We start from the raw sequence: 23,100 nt of genomic DNA on the forward strand, positions 1-23,100 counted from the left end.
TACATATATAAATCATTTCTAATAAATACTTTACATATATATTACCTTACTTACATATTAAATGTGAAATTTTAATTTAATAAAATGAAAAATACAATAAAATGACAAGTGGAAAATAGAAAATTTAAAAATTCTAAAAAATATTATGTGTCCAAATGAATAAGAAGAGGACATGTGGCAAAAAATACTTTCATTTATTATAATTATAGTAGATAGTAGATTACTCAATTTTTTTATCCCCTCGTTTAAGATTTTTGGGGTTTTTTTTCTTAGGAACCCTCGACCTATGCCTTCTCGTTGGTTCAACTGTGCATAGCTCTCCTTCATCCTTCATGATTTCTCCTCAGGCTTCCATATCCTTAAACTTTTGAACAACCGCTGACCTTCTACGATCTCCGCCGCCATTCCTTCTAGACTGGAACCTCCATCTGCCCCTGCCTCCTGGTAAGTCCCTATCTGTGATTTTTGTTCGATTTTGAATCCCGGATCCGTGATTTGCTGTTATAGCCATTAATTAGGCTTTCCGATTGCTTGATCCGTTTAATAATTCCATATACCTGTTTGCTTTTCTTCCCTATCTTAATCATTCTCATGGATAATATTCAGATAGTGTGCTATTAGTATCAGTTGTCACTAAATTGATTCATCAATCATTGCTTTCAGACAGATATGCCGAACTCCATTTTAGTTGCATTCAAATTTCAATTATTAGCTTCACCATAGACTCTTAAAAGATATGGTCGAAAAGATTATTATAGTATTTATGATCATTTTATTAAATAGGTGTTTAAAGCAGATTCTCATTCTAATATGATATTTTAGATAGGAGTGAGATAGTCAATTATGGTCGTCTCCTTTGATTTGCAAACTTTCATTTTACGTGCTCGAGTGCTGAAGCTGTATAGACAAGCATTACGAGTTGCTAAAAGAGCACCTCCTCATACTAAAGGTAAACTTTCCTTTCTATATACAACGAAACAATATGATTGCAATTTTAATAAAAACTAATAATAATAATAATAATAATAATAATAATAATAATAATAATAATAATAATAATAATAATTGTATTTGTTATATCATATGGTAGTTGAGTTACTCTTAAGACCGTAAAACATGATTATAATGGCCACCACTTGTCCTTGGTATGATGTTTGACCTTTTGAAAGTCAAACTAGCTCTTTAGAAAACATAAGTTATGATCTCTTTTAGATTCCCAATTTTTATGTTGTCATAAAAATCGGGTTTATTGTTTGCAACAATATGTTTTTAGGAGAATTGATGCAAACAGTTAGACAAGAAATGGAGAAGAACAAAGATTGCAATGACAAGCAAAAGATTCGTTACTTGATTAGTGAAGGAATGGAGAGACTGAAGGGTTTAGATGAGATGCTTGATATGCAAGGCCATTGACCATCAACTTTGACTCTCACATCCATTTTAGTCAACTCAACGGAAGTCAAAATATCTGCAATGCACCTTTGGATCTTATGGTTTGAAGGAGATGAGAAACTTTGGTTATTTAAACATATTATTGAATTTGTAAAAGATCTGGCTTGTTGAACATGAGTTTAAAGGAGAGCAAGCAACTCTTAATAGGGGAAATTGTAGGAAATAGCAATGCACTATACTCTTGCTAGCAATATAGGTTGTTTCCTTATATTTTTTTGCCAATAATAATAACATATGAGAGGTTCTTTACCCGTAATAGCAACGTATTTATGTTTTTTTACTGGTTCATAAAACAATATGTACTATTTAGGCTGTTAAATGTTTGATTTTTAAGGTTTAAGGTTTAAAGTTGAATATTTAATGTTTGTGTTTGTTGTTTAATGTTCACAGTTTAAAGTTTAAATTTCAGGCATGAGGTTTCATGTACAAAAATGCCCATCTTCTAGAGTTATAACTATGCGACTTGTTTGAAAATTTCTTGTGATAGAAATGACTCATTATGTGTATATGACAATATAATGTGCATTTTTGTGATAAGTATCTGCAACTATTTGTTATTTGTTATTTGAGATTTATGCAACTTCTAGTGCAAAATTAAATGTCTAATAATTGAGCATTTTGATACTACGTGTTTAATTGAAAATAAGTTTTATTTATGTGTTTATATGCTCATTTGTGATCTTATTTGGTATTTGATTACTTAAATTTTGTGGTAGAAATTATTTTATATTAAATTTAAATACGTGATTATTTGTCATATTTGACACATTTATTTGATTGTTTATCCAAGACAATATTTGAGTTTCTTTGTTGTAACTTGCAACACTTAATTTTACTTGCTCAGCTTTGTTTCCATTATTTGCTCGAGTAATTTGTAAGTTGAATACGTGTTTCCTACAAATTGGTATAAGTGGTTCGTGTCAAAATGATTTACGACTTATTTGACTAGAAAACTATTTGATTATTTGCAATGTGTACTATTAGTCGACTTGAACCTTATGTGGTTATTCAATTATCCCAATATATATATATATATATATATATATATATATATATATATATATATATATATATATATATATATATATATATATATTCATTTGATGTCTGTAATTGATCAAATTATATGTATGTTCATCGAATATGTGTTTTTGTAGTATCCCGACTTTCTTATATTATATAGCAATAACAATGATTGTGATTTAACATTTTGCATAATATGATCTTTATATCTATAATGAATTTGAGATCTCGCCCAACTTGGACCAATCAAGTTCTGATAGTTGTAGCTCCACTCAACTGTGTCCCGTCCATGGGCCCACTTCTTGATAACTTAGACGCTGACATGGCACAAAATGAAGCCAACCTAACCCACTTTTAATTTAGTAAGCACCTTGATGCTTACACTCAAACACAACAATAGAACAGTAAAAATGAAGAAGAAAAAGGCAGCTCAAAGTTTGATGGTTCCAATCATTCGAGAGGATTGGGCTCTCCAAGAAATCAATTCTTACAATATTCTTTTCTACGCCTTCTAGAAAATAAACGACCATAAATACTCAAGGAGAATGCCACCTCACCAGACCAGACCAAAAAGATGGTCTCCCACAACCAAGACTGATCACACAAAATGGTGGGAGCATTATCTGAAACAGATTTCAAACGGTTAAAGAAAAAAGACAAAAACTTGTAAAAAATAAATTGGACTCTAGCTGCAAAGGATTACTGGGCTGCATCGTTTCTGGGCTTCTTGGTCCTCCTTTTGTAGACTAGAAGGGATTGGGGCTTATCAACACCAGCGGCCCAAAATTTCACCTTGTCCTCAAGGTGAAAAGCTGGAAATTGCTGATCCAATTTTTCCCAATCTTCCCAGGTGGCTTCAGCTTCTGGTAACCCTTGCCATTGTATTAAAACCTCCTTTTCATTTTTTGGACTCCCTTTAGAAGGTCTCACCCCTTTCACTACTTCTGGTTGCACTAATAGTTAAAGGTCCTCCTTGAGTTGAGCTGGCAATTCTGTTGACTTGTGTACAGTCCCATAGGCTGGTCGTAATTATGATACGTGGAATGTTGGATGAATGAGTGAAGTGGGGGGTAACTCAAGTGTATAGGCTACCTTCCCCACTTTTTTCTGAATTCGATAAAGTCCATAGTAGCGTGCAACAAGTTTTTCAAACTTCTGTTTTGCCAAGCTTTGTTGTCGATATGGTTTTAACTTTAAATAGACCAGATCGCCTTCTTGATAGTGTATTTCCCTCCTCTTTTTGTCAGCTTGCTGTTGCATCTTTTGTTGGGCTCGCAATAGATTCATACGTAGATCATCAAGAATGGCATCCCGGTTTTCAAGTAGAACACCAATAGCATCGATGGGAGTTTGTTGACCCTCATATCGAATGATGGGAGGGGGATCACGACCATAGAGTGCATGGAATGGCGTACATTTTGTAGCCGAGTGGTATGAAGTATTGTACAAAAATTCCGCCCAAGCTAACCATCTTGACCATTGCTTTGGCTTTCCAGAACAAAAACATCTCAGGCAGGTTTCCAAACACCGGTTTACCACCTCCGACTGACCGTCTGTCTGGGGGTGGTACACCGTACTCCACTTCAAGTTCACCCCATGTAGCTTGAACAACTCCATCCAGAAATGGCTTAGGAAGATCCGGTACCGATCGCTAATTATCGAGAGAGGGAACCCATGAAGACGAACCATCTTTTTTATAAAGCAGTGAGCGACTATGCCTGCTGAGAACAAATGCTTTAGAGGAACAAAATGGGTATATTTCGTGAGTCTATCGACCACCACTGTAACACCTGTTCCAGGTATTACTTAATCTATTTAAGAGTTAGAATTTTGGGGTGTGGACTCGGCGATTTGGGGGACCAACTCGTCGAGTAGAGGGTGTATTAAGGACGCGGAATCTATGCCCTACTTGACGAGTCGGAAGGCCGACTCAACGAGTAGTCGTTGTAATGATAAAACCCTAATTTTACATCTAGGTTTTGGAAAAAGTTCCACGAGGAACTAGGTACTCAGCTGCATTTTAGTACATCATATCACCCTCAGACTTACGGTCAGAGCGAGAGGACGATCCAGACACTGGAGGACATGCTGCGAACATGCGTGCTGGATTTTGGAGGGAGTTGGGATACATACCTCCCACTAACAGAGTTTTCGTACAATATTCTCCTCTTTTTGGCCATTTTGACCTAGCGGCATATTCTCCTCGTGTATGGGTTTTAGGCCATATTCTCCTCTTTTTGGCCATTTTGACCTAGCGGCATGCATTGGACATGCATGCCCATAAAGCCTCCATCTTTGGAACGTTTTGAGGACTGGAAACTCTTCTGGAAAGGAGGGATTCTAGATCCCTAGAGTTTTGGACCATATGGCAAAGTTTTGGGGCTTTTCAACCCTTGTTAAGAGCCTTAGAGCATTTGGAACGATTCTAGAAGGTAAAGTTGGAAACTTTATCCTTCTAGACGCCTTAGGGTTTTAGATCTAAGCCCTGGAGTACCTGGATTCAGTGTATCATCTCAACAAGCAAAGGGGGGGGAGGGGGGACTCGATGAGTCGAACCGAGTTTTCCACGCCTTCTGAATATCAAGTGAACTCGTCGAGCTGATGAAACAACTTGGAGAGTTGGCTAGGGTTTGATCAGGATTCTGTAGGAACTCGGCAAGTCGCTAGATGCACTCGGCGAGTTGGAGTCAACATGGACTGTTGACTTGACTTTGACCAAAGTTGACCAGGGTTGACCTTGGGGATTTTGACAAGTTTATCTTATGACACTTTTAGGCAGTTGAGTTGGAGCAGCACGTGGGACATAATTGATCGTAGGCTGTCAGTTCAACATTCACGACAGGTGAGTCTTCTCACCATACCTATGGGTCTACGGCACCAAGGCCGGCCCATTATGTGATCATGATGATATGTGTGTTAGTCATTTTATGTATTGATATGCCATGTGATTTATGATTGTATGGAAGACCCCGGGGGAGCCCATGGCATTGGATGTAAGACCATGTGGGGTAACCCATGACATTGGATGTAAGACCATGTGGGGTAACCCATGGCATTCCTAGGTAAAGACCATGTGGGGTAGCCCATGGCATTGGATATAAGACCATGTGGGGTAGCTCGTAGCAGTCCTAGGTAAAGACCATGTGGGGTAACCCATGGCATACTTGCTGGTTCGTATTGCATGGCTTCTGTGATATGTTTATAGCTTTATTAGCTATTATGATATGTGTATGTGGATTGTGTGTGGTATGCTCTGGGAAACTCACTAAGCATTTCGCTTACAGGTTGTTGATTTGTTTCAGGTACTTCTGAGCTCAAGGGCAAGGGCAAGGAGTGATGGTACGGCGTGCACTCTATCTCTCTTTTCTAGTGTGTTTGGGACCCTCTGATGTTTTAAAAAGTAAAATAATGATGTAATGAATGTTGATTTGAAAACAAATGTTTTGGAATTTATGGTTTATGCAAATGGTTTTGATTAATTAAAAATGAAAATTTCCTTGGTAAAAATTGGGTTGTTACAACCACCCACACTGTGTCCCACCCGTCGGATTTTGGAAGACCGTCGATGAAATCCATTGTGATTTCAACCCAAGATTGGATGGGGAGGGGTATAGGTTGCAGCAACCCAGCTCGGGAGGTGGTGAGAGTCTTGTTTTGTTGACATGTCTGACATCCTTTGACATGGTTCAAGATATCATTCTTCATTCCCGCCCAATAGACTTCTGAAGTAGCCCTTTGATAGGTTTTTTTCTCCCCGGCGTGTCCTCCCATAGGTGTGTTATGAAATTCACTGATAATGTCGGTTTTAAGGGTGTATTTAGCAAGAATGACCAACCTACCCTTATGTAGTAAATTGTCTCGGAAGACAGTGAAATCTTTATGATATGTCGGGTCTGCCAACAACTCATGGGTAATTTTCTGTAACAGTTCATCATTCTTGATCTCATCTCTTAGTTTTTCCCAAGATTTCTACACCCTGATACTTAATGTGTTACAGTCCATAGGGGGGTCCTTACGTGACAAGGCATCCGCTACCCTGTTACTTGCTCCAGTTCGATATTGGATCTCAAAATTGAACCCCATGGTCTTGGAGACCCATTTTTGATAGTCTTGTCCAATTACCCGTTGTTCTAACAAATACTTGAGGCTGATCTGATCCGTTCGGACAATGAACTTTTGTCCCATTAGGTAGGGCCTCATTTCAGCAATGCTTTAACAATAGCCATAAGTTCTTTTTCGTATATGGACTTCAACCTTGCGCTTGGGCCCAAGGTGAAGCTGTAGTAGGCTATTGGGTTCTTGTCTTGCATTAGAACGGCTCCAAGGTCGTAGCCAGATGCATCAGTTTCCACCACGAAATTCTTCTCGAAATCTGTCAAGGCGAGAACCGGAACTGTAGTCATAGCAATTTTCAGCTGTTGGAAAGCTTTTTCTGCCACATCATTCCACCCGAACCTATCTTTTTTTAGTTGTTCAGTCAATGGAATTACGATTCTTGCATAGCCTTTAACAAACTTCCGATAATAGCCCTGTTAGACCCAAAAAAAATCCCTGAGCTCCTTGATGTTTTTAGGAGATGGCCATTCTAACATAGCTTGTATTTTTTATGTTTCCGCTTTCACCCCTGATGTGTGTAAATGCACTTGTTTTATTCCTACTTCTTATTAATAAATTTAGCACACAAAGGCAGTGAACCTGTCTTTTAGTGGTATAGTTTAGTAAGGTGCTGTTTATTTTTTCGAAGCGAAAATGTCTTAAGTCTGCGGGCCACCTCTGCAATCCTCTGTAGCAGAAGAGGTGGAACAAAAGGCTGCAACATTTAATAAAAAGTTTGTTTGTTTTTTAACGTCTGCAGACTGCTGCAGTAAGTTAAAGTAAGGCGCGAAGAGGTTTGAAGCAGTTGGTTTAGTGCTGCGCCACGCAGCACACGCGCAGCAGTTTTTAAGTCAGAAGTCTTCAGGAAAACAAACAGCTACGAAATGTCAAGTGCTGCGCGTGTGCTGCGCGGCGCAGCAATAAGTGGTTTGAAGTGGTTTTTTAAAAAAAACAAACAACACCTAAGTAAGGTATCGAACTCAGGGAACGGAAAATTAAACTAATAGCTAATTTTAACTAAGCAATTAATGAAAGTAAAAGGTTTTTCTTCTAGTTTTGCAAGACTAGAAACTTAAGCACACCTTAAAACACTTAATTAACTAAATAACTAAAGCAAACAACTAATTCACCAAATTTAATAAAGATGTTTCTATTTAGGTTCAACCAATTCACTCTTATGTCTATTTTGTATTTATGATAGATTAATTGTTATTGGCTACCAATTATAATGGTTAGGTTCATGTTCATTACTCCTAACCCTTAGACAATTAATTAATTCAAGCAGTGATCAAGTGTTTAAGCTAATTAATTCCCTAGATTAACAATTTGGATTAAATAAGATTTGTAGTGGTTAATCAATTTAGTGGTTCAATTAACCTCTTGTTTGATGGTTTCTCAAACAAGCTCACACATTAATCTAACTATTGTCTCATTAATCTTAGTTTCATAATCATTATTGCTAAGCATATGAGTTAGTGTTCACATAGACATATGAGGTTAACAACTAAGAGATGTTCATGCAGCTTAATTGTCTTCCAATTAACAGAAAATAATTGTGATTAATGCATAAGGTTCTTTAAAAAACTTAATTTAATAGATCACCAATAAACAATTAACCAAAAGCTAAGAATTAAACCATAGGAGTTCCTTGGTATTCCCCAAACAGAAACAAAAACGTATTTAGCTCATAGTTGCAGTAAAACCAAACACAAAAACAAGTTTAGCTAGATTAAACATACTCAATTCCTAAAGCTAAGTGGAATGATTAACCTAGTTGCTTCAATTCTTCAAAAGGTTGAAGATTAGAATTCCTCAGCGCCTTCAAGGGTTCTCAATCGCAGCTAGATCTTCAAAAAATGCCAGAAAAGTAGTCCCATCGGATAAAGGCTCGGTTTTTATAGATATCTCAAAACAGGGTGTACTCGGCGAGTAGCAGACCCAACTCGCCGAGTAGACTCGTAGTTATCCGTCTTACATCAGGAGTCGTGGCTATCTTCTGGAATATTCTGCTGTACTCGCCGAGTAGGCTCGTGTACTCGCCGAGTAGATAAACTTTTGTCCCTCAATCTTCATTCTTTGGTCTCTAATTGCTTTCCCTTGTTCCCTTTCACTCCCAAGCATGTCTTTTGGACTGCAAACAATATTTAAACAATATTAAGTACCTTTTGTCCATATTATTCACAAAATTAGTTAAAAATGAATAAAAATGTATGCTAAATAACTAACTAATTATGCACATATCAAAATACCCCACACTTGACTTTTGCTTGCCCCCAAGCAAAACTGAATTTTAAACATATTAGAATCACATATAACAATTCCAATCTAACCCAGCCATTATGCCAAGACTGCAACGCATGCATTTGTGTCTAAAATTGTCCTAAGTCCCCCCCATACTCCAAATACTCACAATCCTCATAAACAGTCACCCACTCACCCCGAACTATGCTCATTTTATGAAACCCTCCGAATCCATCCGCAGAAAACCTCTTACCCTCAAGGTATTTTTAATTGAGCAACCCAAGCATACATAATCTAGAATTACAACTTTTCGATACCACTATGGAGCTCTTTTTGAATTCTTCACTTCCTTGATAATTTGATCTTTGATCTCTTTGAATTCACCACCTTTATTGTTTGATTTTTGGTATCTTCAACTTTTTGAATTTCTTTAGAATTTTTGATCTTTTGATCTTCACTTTATTTGCTCCAAAATTCTTCAACTTTTCTTGCAATTCTCTTTTTTATTATTATTATTTTTTTACATGTACCTCACTTTTTTCACTCAATAAACCTACATGCTTAAGCAGGGGCGCTCAACCTCAACCTTTATTGGCTAACGATAATAATTTTCCTGGATACATTTCAGGTTTAGGCTGCTAAACATATTGCATCCCTCAGGCTGAGTGGGGTCGTGTTTTTGTCCCACGATTTCACTGGAATAAGGAAGCCACAAATGCACTAGAACGTGTATAGGCTCAACTAAACATTTGGGTTTTCATGCAATCATCAACACAATTCTAACATGGAATCCTAATTTGCTTTTACCAAAATTTTCTAAATTAAGTCCCTAAGTAATATTTTTGGTATGCAACAATTTTTAAAATTAGCCTAAATTAAGATTCTAAATTTTCTAATATGCGACCAACCCCCTACCCCACACTTATTTTATGCAATGCCCTCATTGCATATTATAAAAAAAAATGCAAATATAAAGAGGGAATTGGAACAAACTCCCCTAGGGTAGCAGTCGATAGGTTGATACTCTCTTCTTTAGCTCCTTCTTCTCTTGACTTTAGCCATGGGAACAGCTCATCCATGGCTTGGGTGTCATGCGTCTCGTGTGGTTGACAGCTCAAAAATTTCACGGAACAAGCTTCTTAGAAAATTCCCAGTAACAATTGTTGACAAAAAGTGGATAAATACAGTAGTGAAAGTACTGAAAACAGCTCTGGAGTCCGAAAATTGCCAGTCTACTCGGCGAGTAGTGACGTGTACTCGGCGAGTATCTCTTGAATTGGAACTATATCGTGTAGTATCTCAGGTACTCGCCGAGTATAATTTGTGCACTCGGCGAGTAGGCGCTGTATGCCCAAACTAATCCAGTTGATATTCTTTTCGACTCAGGTTTTGAAATTGGTAATTTCAATGACCCTCACTCTAATTCCTTCAGCAGCAACACTCTCCATTACTCTCGACTCTCACGAACGCAATCCTAAGGACAAGACTCCATATTTTTCTTGAAAACCTCTCATTCCTTACTTGACCCTCACAATTTAGTATGCTTCCTAATCTTCTATCCTTGAAAAATAAACAACTAGTCTTCCATGTCAGCTCCTCCTGCACCACTTCCTCCTTCTCCATCTCTTCTCCTCATTCGCTCGTCCCAACTCATAATGTATGGATAACCGGGCCCGGGTATTGGGGCAATGTTCATCTGTTGGAAGAGGTATTCAAAAGATTGGTTATTATACTTCACCCCTTGTCCAATGTCATCCAAGTAGCGTCAGTACTCCAATTGGTTCCATCCATCATTGTCCTCCTCCACCGGAATAACCGGTGGGTCTTCCCGCACCCGCTCACTACGTTGTCGGACCCGCCTTCCCGGCTCCTCGGGAATTGCCGACTCGTCTTCATGTGGAATGGTGAATGAGTCGCCAAACTTCTCGACTATCCGTGCCCTCCGATATAGTGCAGTGTTGAATGGTGGAGGGTGGATAACCGTGAGTGCCCTAGCTTGTTGCAACTCTAGGACCCCAAATGACTTCGCTAGCCTAGTGACAAACATGCCTCCATTGATTTTTGAGTTGACTTTTTCCTTAACCGCCCCTTCAGCAAGGAATTTGGCAATGCAATAGGGGAGGTTGCAAAAAGCGTCGGGAGTAATAATACTCCATAGATAGAAGATATCAAGGGTTGGGACCTTGTCCCAATCCTTTCGCATGTTGATGGTGCTAGCCATAAAGCGGTGAATGAGGCGGTGGATTGGTGAGCGAATGTGGCCTTCCTGAGCAGTGGAAGGGATATACACCCGGTTAGCGATCGTGTTCCACCATGTTGAGGCCACCACTACCTCGGGAAGTTCCTTATGGCAGTTCTCCAAGAACGCTTCAAAGTCTTTAGAAATCATCGTGCTCTAGTCATAAATTCCTAGCCTCCAAGAAAACTCAGCAATGCTGCATTGTCGCAGCTCCCCACCCAAAGAAAAAGAAATTATGTTGGGATTGTAATACTCACTACCACCTCGAAATGAGATGGTAGCGAAAAATTCCCAACACAACTCGGCATATACAGGCTCTTGAATCTTGAATAGTTGTAACCAACCATCACATGTGATGGTGGTATACCCCAAACTGCATTCCTTCACCAAGTAAGGTGTAAGCTCCTCCTCCAATCCCACATTTCCCAACCACCCCCAGTCAACTGCGTTTGGTAAATGGATTTCCTTTTGCTTGAGCGCCTCCAATCTGTTTTTGGCCCTTGTTTGTGATGACTTGGAAGTGTTTGTTGAAAAGAAAGCCATGGGATATCACTTTGGCTCCCCCCACGAGAAGACTGCCCCCTTCTAGCCATGATACCTTTTTCTTTGAATGATGAAGATTGAGTGGAAAATCGAAGAGAATCAGACGAAATCGCATGAAATCATTGGTTGCTTGAGAAATCGCTGTGCACGGCGAGTATGGGGGTTAAATGGGTGAAAACCCTCTTTTTTACAGATTTATATTTCATCCATGTAAAGTGGCTACTCACCGAGTAGAAAGGTTCTACTCGCCGAGTATAAATGTCGTAAGGCATGCCATCTCTTGATAATAGCTCTATAGCACCATGTGGAAACACCGTATTCACTAGAAAAGGACCATCCCATCTTGACTTGAGTTTTCCCGAGAAAAGCTTTAGTCGTGAATTGAAGAGCAACACTTTTTGGCCTTCATGAATTTCTTTATCTTTCATCCTTTTGTCATGCCACATCTTGGTCTTCTCTTTATAAAGCGATGAACTAGAGTATGCATCATTCCTCAGCTCCTCAAGAGCATTCATTTGCATTAACCGGTTGCTCTTTAGTTCCTCCATGTTGAAGTTACACCTCTTTAAAGCCCAAAACGCCTTATGCTCTAGCTCCACCGGTAAATGGCATTGCTTTCCATAAACTAACCTATATGGTGTAATACCAATAGGTGTTTTGAAAGCTGTACGAAAAGCCCAAAGTGCATCATCTAGCTGATCCGACCATTCCTTGCGATTGCTCCCCACCGATTTCTCCAAAATTCGCTTTAAAGCTCGATTTGTCACTTTGGTTTGTCCACAAGTTTGTGGATGGTACGATGTGGAAAACTTATGAGTTACCCCATATTTCTTTAACACCTTTTCCAATTGGTCATTGGCAAAATGTGTGCCTCGGTCACTTATAAGGGATTTCGGGACTCCAAATCGTGAAAATAATTTCTTTAAAAACCGCACCACCACCCGACCGTCATTTGTTGGTAACGCTTGCGCCTCCGCCCATTTGGATACATAATCCACTACCACTAATATGTATTTGTTTCCTTTAGACATGGGAAATGGTCCCATGAAGTCAATTCCCCACACATCAAACACCTCGCAGACTTGGATACTATGTTATGGCATTTCATTTCGAGATGAAATGTTTCCCACTCTTTGACAAGCATCACATTCTTTGACAAATTGGGCTGCATCTTTAAAAATTGTGGGCCAATAGAACCCAATGTCAAAGATCTTCTTTGCAGTGTAGTGTGCTCCATGATGTCCACCCGTGGGCCCGCTATGACAATGCTCTAATATTTTCCGGCTTTCCTTCCCGAATACGCATCTTCGAATGATCCCATCCGCACAGCTCCGGAAGAGATATGGCTCATCCCAAAAGTAATATTTTAATTCAGAAAAGAATTTCTTCTTTTGTTGACTGCTAAAATCTTTCGGGATGTATTTTGTAGCTAAATAATTAGCTATGTCTGCGAACCATGGCTCTTCTCCCATTGTCACCATAATGTACTCGTCCGGGAAGTCGTCTCCAACTTTATCTTCTTGCAATTGTGGGTTCTCAAGCCTTGACAAGTGGTCAGCTGCTACATTCTCCATTCCCTTCTTGTCTCGTATCTCTATGTCGAACTCTTGAAGAAGTAGCACCCATCGTATCAGTCTTGGCTTGGCATCCTGTTTTGCAAACAAATACTTGATAGCCGAGTGGTCAGTAAAAACGGTAGTTTTGGATAAAACCAAGTAAGGGCGGAATTTGTCAAAGGCATACACCACAGCTAATAATTCCTTTTCAGTGGTGGTGTAATTCTCTTGGGTTGGATTTAGAGTCTTGCTAGCATAATATATGGGTCGAAAGTGCTTATCAACTCTTTGACCAAGGACAGCTCCTAATGCAAAGTCACCAGCATCACACATAATCTCAAAGGGTAAGTTCCAATTTGGTGCAATAATGATCGGGGCATTAGTTAATTTTTCCTTTAAACATTCAAATGCCTCAAAACATTCTTTAGTAAAAGTAAATGGTGCATCTTTTAGTAGTAATTGTGTTAGAGGTCTAGTTATTTTGGAAAAATCTTTTATGAAACGCCGGTAAAAACCCGTGTGTCCTAGGAAACTCCTAATGCCCTTCACATTAGTCGGTGGGGGTAATTTGGCAATGGTGTCAATCTTTGCCCGATCCACTTCAATTCCCATTTTGGAAACCTTGTGGCCCAAAACTATACCCTCCTTGACCATAAACTGACATTTCTCCCAATTGAGGACCAAGTCGGTTTTTTCACACCTAGAAAGCATTAAGTCAAGATTTGTGAGACAATCATGGAAAGAAGATCCAAAAACGGAAAAGTCGTCCATAAAGACTTCCATGAATTTTTCCACCATATCGTGGAATATGGCTGTCATACACCTTTGAAAAGTCGCGGGTGCATTGCATAGCCCAAAAGGCATGCGTCTATAAGAAAAAGTCCCACTTGGGCAAGTGAATGTGGTCTTTTCTTGGTCCATTGGGTCTATGGGTATTTGAAAATAACCCGAGAATCCATCTAGAAAGCAATAGTAGCTATGGACCGATAGTCTTTCTAACATTTGATCAATAAAAGGTAAAGGAAAATGGTCTTTACGAGTGGCATCGTTTAGCTTTCGATAATCAATGCACACTCTCCAACCGGTTACCGTTCGTGTCGGAATTAGCTCGTTCTTTTCGTTGGTTATGACCGTCATCCCTCCTTTCTTGGGCGCCACTTGGACCGGACTCACCCACAGACTATCAGAAATGGAATAGATAATTCCCGCATCTAAGAGTTTGACCACTTCCTTCTTGACTACTTCTTGCATGTTTGGGTTTAACCTTCTTTGGTGCTGTACAACCGGCTTTGCGCCTTCTTCCAGATTGATCTTGTGGGAGCAATAAGATGGGCTAATTCCCTTGATGTCGGTGATGCTCCATGTTATGGCCCGCTTTCGCTTCTTCAACACTTGCACGAGCTCTTCCTTTTCATAATTGGACAGGTCAGCGGCTATGATTACAGGCTTTTGGTTGCCTTCTTCAAGGAAAGCATACTCCAAATGTTCTGGTAAAGTTTTGAGGTCCGGTTTTTGGTTCTGACTGTTGGACTCGCCGAGTGCAGGTATGGTACTTGGCGAGTTTGTGGCTGTCTTCACGACTTTTGCCTTTTCTGGGGAGGAACTCGGCGAGTAGATCGGTCCTACTCGGTGAGTAGGACTATCAGTGTGTTTCACCAATTCTTCATAATCTGCTTCTTCCAACAGTCTTTCAATTTCCATCAAGTCTTTTTCTAGATCAAATTCTTTATCATTAGTTGTGAACTTGCTGGAATCTTCAGTTATGCATTCCTCCAATAATTCGTCAAGCATATCAATTGAGAATGTCGTGTCATCACTGTTCCTCGAATATTTCATAGCTTGGTCTACCCCAAATGTGACTGAATCTTCTCCTACCCGCAAGGTGAGCTTCGAGTCCCTCATGTCTACTATAGCACTTGTCGTGTTGAGGAAGGGCCTTCCAAGGATGATTGGCACTTGTGGATCCGCCTCCATGTCTTGAATGATAAAATCAGCGGGAAAGACGAATTTGTCCACCTTGACTAGTATGTCTTCGCATATGCCTCTTGGGAAGGTGACTGTCTTGTTTGCCAAGTGAATTGCCATGCGAATTGGCCTTGGTTCCGGGAGGTCCAGCTTCTTAAAGAATGAATATGGCATTAGGTTCACACTTGCTCCCGAATCGGCTAAGGCATGAATGGTGGCCAAGTTGCCAAATTGGCAAGGTAAAGCCAAACTCCCCGGATCACCTTTCTTCTTTGGTAGCTTATTTAGCATAGCAGCTGAGCAGTTTTCATTGAGTACTACCTTCTTCACTTCTTCCATCTTCCTTCTATTAGTGAGTATTTCCTTAAGGAACATTGCATATTTGGGCATTTGCATGACGGCTTCAATGAAGGGTATGTTGATTTGAAGAGTCTTGATATGATCTAGAAACTTCTGATACTCCTCTTCATGCTTCTCCTTCTTAGCTCGGGCTGGGTATGGCATTGGAGGCTGGTAAAGTTTTTCAGGGACCTGCTCGTTGGGATTTGGTGGTGTACTCGCCGAGTCCATACGTGGTACTCGGTGAGTAGGGCTGTCAGATTGTATGTTTTGGTTTTCTGCTTGCTTTTCTGCCTCCTCCTTCTGTGATTCCTTGGATGACTCAGTTTGAATAGGTGCCAGGGGAGTGATTATCTTCCCACTTCTTGTTGTGACTATGTTTATGTGCGCGCCTCATGGGTTATTTTCAGTTTTGCTAGGAAGTTCGCCCGGTGACCTTTGGTTGATTTGTTGAGCAAGTTGCCCAAGCTGCGTTTCTATATTGTGGATAGATGCTTGTTGGTTCCTAAGCATGGTCCTTGTTTCTTGAATTGCAGCATCATGGTCACTATGTTTTTTTTTTCTGAAGCAACTACAAATTTGGTGAGCATTTCTTCCAAGCTTGGCTTCCTCTCTTGCACTGGCTCCTCCTTTTGGTAGAATCCTCTCCCTTTTTGCCTAAACCTTTCCTCCTTGGCTTTCTTGTACTCTTCATAAGGGAGCCACTCTTTCTTTTGTTTGCGCCAGTCTTCATCATATCGGTCTCCACTTGAGTAACACACATGCACCTTCTTATTGCCATTCTCATCTAAATCACAGTCTCTAGTAAGGTGAGGCCCATTGCAGTTTTCACAACCCACCCGAATAGCATGGATCGTTTGATCCATTTTATCCATCCTCCTATCCATGGTTTTTAGCATAGCCATGACTGCGGATAAGTCTTCAATAGCTGCATAAGCGGCTCCTCTAGTGACATCATGTCTAGGGTTGCGGTATTCTCTAGAGTGTTTAGAGAATTCTTCAATCAATTCTTTGATCACCAGGGGTGGCTTCTTTGTGAGCGGGCCTTGCGAGTCTAGTAACTGCTTGGTTGTGAATTGACTCCATCATAAAAGATGGAGACTTCTTGCTGGATGTTTAGGTCATGGTGTGGGCAGTTTCCTAGTAAGCTCTTGTACCTCTCCCATGCTTCATATAGCGACTCTCCAGCTTGTTGTTCAAAGTTAGCAATGGCCTTCTTCAACTTGGCTATCTTGGAAGGTGGGCAAAAGTGATCAATGAATTCTTCTTTCATCTTGGCCCAAGTGGTGACTGATCCGGGGGGCAGTGACTTGAGCCAGTCTTTTGTTGCACCTTTGAATGTCACCGGAAGCATACGAAGTAGCTGAATCTCACGGGGCACGTTTGGAACATTGAAGTAATCAGCTACATCATTGACTTCGTCCAAATGCTTGTAGGCATCTTCATGGTCTTTTCCATGAAAAAGTATTTCTCTAAGTAAAGCTAGGATATGACCCTTTAGCTCGAAAGTAGCAGTCGCGGGAATTGCGGGTTGCACAAGTCCCGGGCCAGTGTCGTCGCGCATCCTCTTCTTCCATTCTCCCATGGGGATTTCATCAATGTTAGCCATTGTGATAGCTAACTCTTCCTCGGAATCGGTTTCGTGCTCGTATGTAGGCTCCTCTTCTTCCTTGGTCTCGTACTCGATATCTTCTTGAATTGGGTCTTCGATTGTCAAAGAGGCACTGGATGCTCCTGATTTGCTGCTCTTCTTTTTCCCAAAAACAGTCTTCAAATTGGACAAAGGTGACTTCTTTGGTGTACTCGAGCTCTCCACGTCCTTTCCTTTGTTCCTTTTCAATGCGGATTCGGGATCTTCAAACGGGGGTACCAACAGGGTGTTTGATCCTCTAGTCATGAAAGTCCTGAAATAAAGAAGATAAAAACGTAAAAAGAACAAAAAAATGTACTAAAAAAATCGAAAATTAATCTGCCACATACGTTTGTACTCGCCGAGTAGGTGCGACTGCACTCGGCGAGTATCAGTGTAATTTTGAAGATTTCTTAAACTTAATTTTAAAACTAAAACAGATGCTAAAACCTAATTTCTAACTACTAATTTGCAATAAATTAACTTTGTGCCAGTAAACTCACACAAAGGATCGAAAAAATTAGGGATTAGATTAATTATTTAGAACCCTTCTCCGGCAACGGCACCAAAAACTTGATGTGTGTAAATGCACTTGTTTTATTCCTACTTTTTATTAATAAATTTAGCACACAAAGGCAGTGAACCTGTCTTTTAGTGGTATAGTTTAGTAAGTAAGGTATCGAACTCAGGGAACGGAAAATTAAACTAATAGCTAATTTTAACTAAGCAATTAATGAAAGTAAAAGGTTTTTCTTCTAGTTTTGCAAGACTAGAAACTTAAGCACACCTTAAAACACTTAATTAACTAAATAACTAAAGCAAACAACTAATTCACCAAATTTAATAAAGATGTTTCTATTTAGGTTCAACCAATTCACTCCTATGTCTATTTTGTATTTATGATAGATTAATTGTTATTGGCTACCAATTATAATGGTTAGGTTCATGTTCATTACTCCTAACCCTTAGACAATTAATTAATTCAAGCAGTGATCAAGTGTTTAAGCTAATTAATTCCCTAGATTAACAATTTGGATTAAATAAGATTTGTAGTGGTTAATCAATTTAGTGGTTCAATTAACCTCTTGTTTGATGGTTTCTCAAACAAGCTCACACATTAATCTAACTATTGTCTCATTAATCTTAGTTTCATAATCATTATTCCTAAGCATATGAGTTAGTGTTCACATAGACATATGAGGTTAACAACTAAGAGATGTTCATGCAGCTTAATTGTCTTCCAATTAACAGAAAATAATTGTGATTAATGCATAAGGTTCTTTAACAAACTTAATTTAATAGATCACCAATAAACAATTAACCAAAAGCTAAGAATTAAACCATAGGAGTTCCTTGGTATTCCCCAAACAGAAACAAAAACGTATTTAGCTCATAGTTGCAGTAAAAACAAACACAAAAACAAGTTTAGCTAGATTAAACATACTCAATTCCTAAAGCTAAGTGGAATGATTAACCTAGTTGCTTCAATTCTTCAAAAGGTTGAAGATTAGAATTCCTCAGCGCCTTCAAGGGTTCTCAATCGCAGCTAGATCTTCAAAAAACGCCAGAAAAGTAGTCCCATCGGATAAAGGCTCGGTTTTTATAGATATCTCAAAACAGGGTGTACTCGGCGAGTAGCAGACCCAACTTGCCGAGTAGACTCGTAGTTATCCGTCTTACATCAGGAGTCGTGGCTATCTTCTGGAATATTCTGTTTTACTCGCCGAGTAGGCTCGTGTACTCGCCGAGTAGATAAACTTTTGTCCCTCAATCTTCATTCTTTGGTCTCTAATTGTTTTCCCTTGTTCCCTTTCACTCCCAAGCATGTCTTTTGGACTGCAAACAATATTTAAACAATATTAAGTACCTTTTGTCCATATTATTCACATAATTAGTTAAAAATGAATAAAAATGTATGCTAAATAACTAACTAATTATGCACATATCAACCCCCTCTGATGATATCTCATGCCCCAACTAGGATAACCTTGTCTGTCCAAAATCACACTTCTTGAGGTTTAAATAAAGCTTGTGTTGTTCCAATTTCTCTAAGGCAACAGTAAGATGATGTATGTGTGATTCTACCGATGGGCTATATATGAGGATGTCATCGAAAAACACAAGGATGAATTTACGAAGGTATGGTCGAAAAAGTTCATTCATCAATGACTGGAATGTCACCGGGGCGTTACAAAGGCCTAAAGGCATTACTTTGAATTCATAAATCCCGTCGTGAGTCCAGAGTGATGTTTTATGAACATCAGGAGCCTTTACTCTAATTTGGTGGTATCCCGAGCAAAGGTCAAGCTTGGTAAAGATTGTAGACCCATGTAACTCATCAAGGAGTTCATCAATCACAGGAATAGGAAGCCGACCAGGAACTGTAGACCGGTTCAGAGCACAATAATCTACACAAAAACGCCACGACCCATCTTTCTTTTTCACGAGTATATTCGGGCTAGAGTAGGGACAGGTACTGGCTTGAATTATTCCAGCCGACAACATCTCACGAATCACACGTTCTATTTCTTCTTTTTGATAATGGGGGTAGTGATAAGGTCAGACATTAATAGGAGGAGTACCTTCTTGGAGAGTGATTGCATGCTCAATGTCTCTTCTAGGGGCATTCCAGCAGGTTCCTCAAAGATCTTGTGGAAACGTTGTATGAGATTGTTAAGAAAATTTGGAACCTCCTTCCCAGAAGTTGCATGGACTTCCGAGTTGCACAATTTGTAACGCCCGCAAATCCGGGCTAGTCAATTTAGAGGCAATAGGGGTCGAAAACGACTTTTTGACAAAAGATTATTTAGAATAAATAATCTTAACCAAGTTGTATAGTATGTTACAAGGTTTTCGTACATCTAAAGAACGCCGAAAACCGAGTTATAACGAAGAAGTTATGACCCGTTGAAGTTTCGCGACGGAACCGGCACGATACCGGAAAGCGTAAATAGTGAATTTACGATAGAGCGAGATTTAGCCTTAGCGATCTAAACGAAAGTCGTAGAATATGTTAAACTAAGAAAATCGATAAAAAGAACGCCCAAATCTGACTTCGTATGAGGAAGTTATGATTTTTCTAAGATTTAGCATAGCAGTGCACAACCCGAAATCTGAATTTTTAGATCGGTCGATTTTTAGCCGATGGGATCTAAATGAAAGTTATAGTACTCGTAAATACCAACGCGTGGATATAAAGAACGTCGATAATAGAGCTCGTATGCAAAAGTTATGGACGAAGCTTAGTCCCTACTTTTCGAGCGCGGCGAATTCGATACAGTTTTGTAAATACGAGATAGAATGAGAATTAGCCAACGAGGTCTAAATGAGAGTTGAAGATCTCATTAATAGGAACTCAACGGTAAAAAGACAGACAAAAATGGAGCTCGTATGCGAAAGTTATGGACGAAGCTTAGTCCCTACTTTTCGAGCGCGACGAATTTGATACAGTTTTGTAAATCCGAGATAGAATGAGAATTAGCCAACGAGGTCTAAATGAGAGTTGAAGATCTCATTAATAGGAACTCAACAGTAAAAAGACAGACAAAAACGGAGCTCGTATGCAAAAGTTACGGACGAAGCTTGGAGACTACTTTACTATACACTTCCTATAAATACAAGGGTGAACTCCTCATATTTTCTTCACACCATAAGCCTTTCTTTCTCTCTCTAACTTCTCTCTAGCCTCCCTAAACCCCTCCCAAGTCTACGGAACCTCCCTAGCACGAGAAGAAAGCCCCGGAGCGCCCGACGGCTCCGAGAAGAAAAGCTTTCGGCTTGGAAACGCTACTCCAGCAAAGCCCGGTTTTTAATAAAAATTCGCTGTAAGTGTGCTACGCTTACGCAATTTTTAATATAGCTTTCAAATAATTATAGGAATGTTATTAGGTCCTTAAAATAATTATTTGGGCTATTATTATGAGTTATATCGAGTATTATTAACGCTTAATAATACTCGGACTAATTAATTTGTCGCGGTTATCGTTAAACTAAACCCTAGTGGTATCGATACTAGGTTTTATCAAAGGAATATCGTTTTGAGAGTATCGAAGCGCTGTCCGAGTGCTGAGTCACCACCTACTCAGGTGAGTGCATAGTTACTTTCATCTTACACATACATATGAAGTATTTTAATATAAATTACGTGCTATGTGTGCATATTGTTTGAATACTTGTTGTCTATGTTGGATGAATGATTTATACATGTTTTAAATGATTTAAACTGTATATTTATTTTATATCTACAAATATGTTGGGATAAAACATGGGTAGATGAAATAGTTGGTGAGTGATGAAATAAAATAATGAGAGATAGGTGATGATAGATAGGTGACTATGAATTGGTGATGTAGGATACTACAACCTTGTCCGACAATTTGGAGATGTAGTCATCTACCAGAGTATAGATGGCGACCACGGACTATTATAGACAACCCCGTGGAAACACCAGCAGGCTAGCAACCTGTAGGTGATGAATTACGAGTTCAGGCGATGTTGTAACTACGTATTCATGCGATGATAGTCTAACCCTTATTATGAAGTACGAGTCCAGGCGATGTTGTGGCTACGTATTCATGCGATGATAGACTAACCCTTATCATGATTTACAAGTCCAGGCGATGTTGTGGCTGCGTAATCATGCGATGATACCCTAACTCTTGCTAGACACATATTGAGGGAGTAATCCCCGGATTAGTATTGTCTATGCAATGTAGGCGATGATCCTTAGGTAAAGTTCGTAAGAACAATCATATAAGGAAATACGATGTAAGGAGATGAAAAGTAAATATGATATAAGAGATGACCCTTGAGATAATATCTTTAGGGAAGACTAAAAGAAGATAACGGGGATGGGTAATTGGGTTGATTGTTTGATTGTTTAAACATAATAACTATATTATTGTGGGTTGAAAACCCTATGTACTCACCAGGTTTCCCAACCTGACCTACTCAGTTTATTTACATCACAGGTGACGATATGAAGTGACATTACACTGAGAGATTTAAAGAGATGTAGATCACTAGTGTAAATAATTGTAAGTTCTGTTTATGCTTATGTTTCTGTATTAACAATGACATCCCAAACGTTTTAAAATGAAATAAATACGTTTCTTCGAAAATGTTTTAATAACGTATTTATCGTGTTTTTCTGGGAACAAATTCCGCAACATTTTTATAAAATGAAGTACTCTGATTTTTATAAAGCATAAACAAAATCGGTCTTTTCTGGCCGTGATTTTGGGGATGTCACACAATTCCACCACGTACCCTTCACTCTTGCGTTTGAGTTCCCTCTCCATAGACCTCATAGATATTAAGGATTTTCCCAGTGATAGGTCTCTTTGGAGCTTCACCCGCTTTCCCCCAATATCGAATTTCGTTGTCTGGGTCTTCCAGTTTGTTTGAGTAGTTCCCAAGGTTTCCAATCATTTCAATCCCAAGATAATGTCTGAACTTCCTAATCTCAAGGGCAAGAACTCTGCGATGATGTCGATCTGTTGTAGTTGCAGGAGAAAGCCCTGATATATTCCCCGTCCTGCTTCACTATCGTCGGTGTAGTGGTGATGAAATTATGTGTGGCTCTGGGATCAATTAGTGCTACAACTGGTTGCGACATAACTACTCCTTGTAATTTCATCGTTTTAGGAGAGGATAGACCAGACACTGAGTTTAGCGATACCTTAATAGGTTTATCAATTTCTATCATATCGAGATTGATTTCCTCTTCCGGGATGTTCACGAATTCTTCTTCTAGGTTGGACTCATCTTCTTCAATCAAGATTATATTGAATAAGGTTTTGTATTTGTGGTTGGGGTTCCACTTCTCATCATATTTGTAACATAATCCCTTTGCTCGTTGTCCGATATCTGAGCTTCCGACAGTCGCCGTTCTCCAAGGGGTCGTCGAGTGTTGGAAACTGTGGACCTGTGGTGTTGGTGGGATGCGTCGGTTTTTCTCTAATGCGAGGATTGCTTTATTTACCCGACCAGTACCCTAATGATCCGACTCTGCTAGG

At 39.4% G+C, this 23,100-nt stretch overlaps 2 protein-coding genes, 1 long non-coding RNA gene and 1 other non-coding gene across 5 annotated transcripts; 3 read left to right on the forward strand and 1 right to left on the reverse strand.

The window, feature by feature from the left end:
• The first annotated feature begins 234 nt into the window (after positions 1–234).
• LOC145051845 (LYR family of Fe/S cluster biogenesis protein) lies at positions 235–1,701 on the forward strand. Of its 2 annotated transcripts, none has more exons than XM_078999671.1 (3): positions 235–444; positions 827–949; positions 1,274–1,701. In XM_078999671.1, the coding sequence occupies exons 2-3, from the start codon at positions 844–846 to the stop codon at positions 1,411–1,413; spliced, it is 246 nt and encodes an 81-aa protein (XP_078855797.1). In that variant the 5' UTR covers positions 235–444; positions 827–843; the 3' UTR covers positions 1,414–1,701. The 2 variants fall into 2 exon arrangements, with proteins under 2 accessions (XP_078855797.1, XP_078855796.1); XM_078999670.1 differs by having other exon boundaries at positions 236–444; positions 823–949.
• Positions 1,702–11,712: 10,011 nt separating this feature from the next.
• Positions 11,713–15,618, reverse strand: LOC145049300 (uncharacterized). Its single transcript, XM_078997727.1, has 3 exons — positions 14,239–15,618; positions 13,049–13,542; positions 11,713–12,223 (listed from the first exon to the last, which is right to left on the reverse strand). Exons 1-3 carry the CDS (start codon positions 15,616–15,618, stop codon positions 11,713–11,715), a joined length of 2,385 nt encoding a protein of 794 aa, XP_078853853.1.
• A 953-nt stretch (positions 15,619–16,571) lies between these two features.
• Positions 16,572–16,678, forward strand: LOC145055971 (small nucleolar RNA R71). Its single transcript, XR_013685513.1, has one exon. It is a non-coding gene; the product is annotated as a small nucleolar RNA R71 (small nucleolar RNA).
• Positions 16,679–20,737: 4,059 nt separating this feature from the next.
• Positions 20,738–22,316, forward strand: LOC145055778 (uncharacterized). Its single transcript, XR_013685341.1, has 3 exons — positions 20,738–20,907; positions 21,099–21,168; positions 22,054–22,316. It is a non-coding gene; the product is annotated as an uncharacterized LOC145055778 (long non-coding RNA).
• The last annotated feature ends 784 nt before the right edge of the window (positions 22,317–23,100 follow it).

This window comes from Lactuca serriola, chromosome 5, assembly GCF_051521515.1.
Source record: "Lactuca serriola cultivar US96UC23 chromosome 5, Lser_US96UC23_V15, whole genome shotgun sequence".
Classification (NCBI taxonomy): domain Eukaryota; kingdom Viridiplantae; phylum Streptophyta; class Magnoliopsida; order Asterales; family Asteraceae; genus Lactuca; species Lactuca serriola.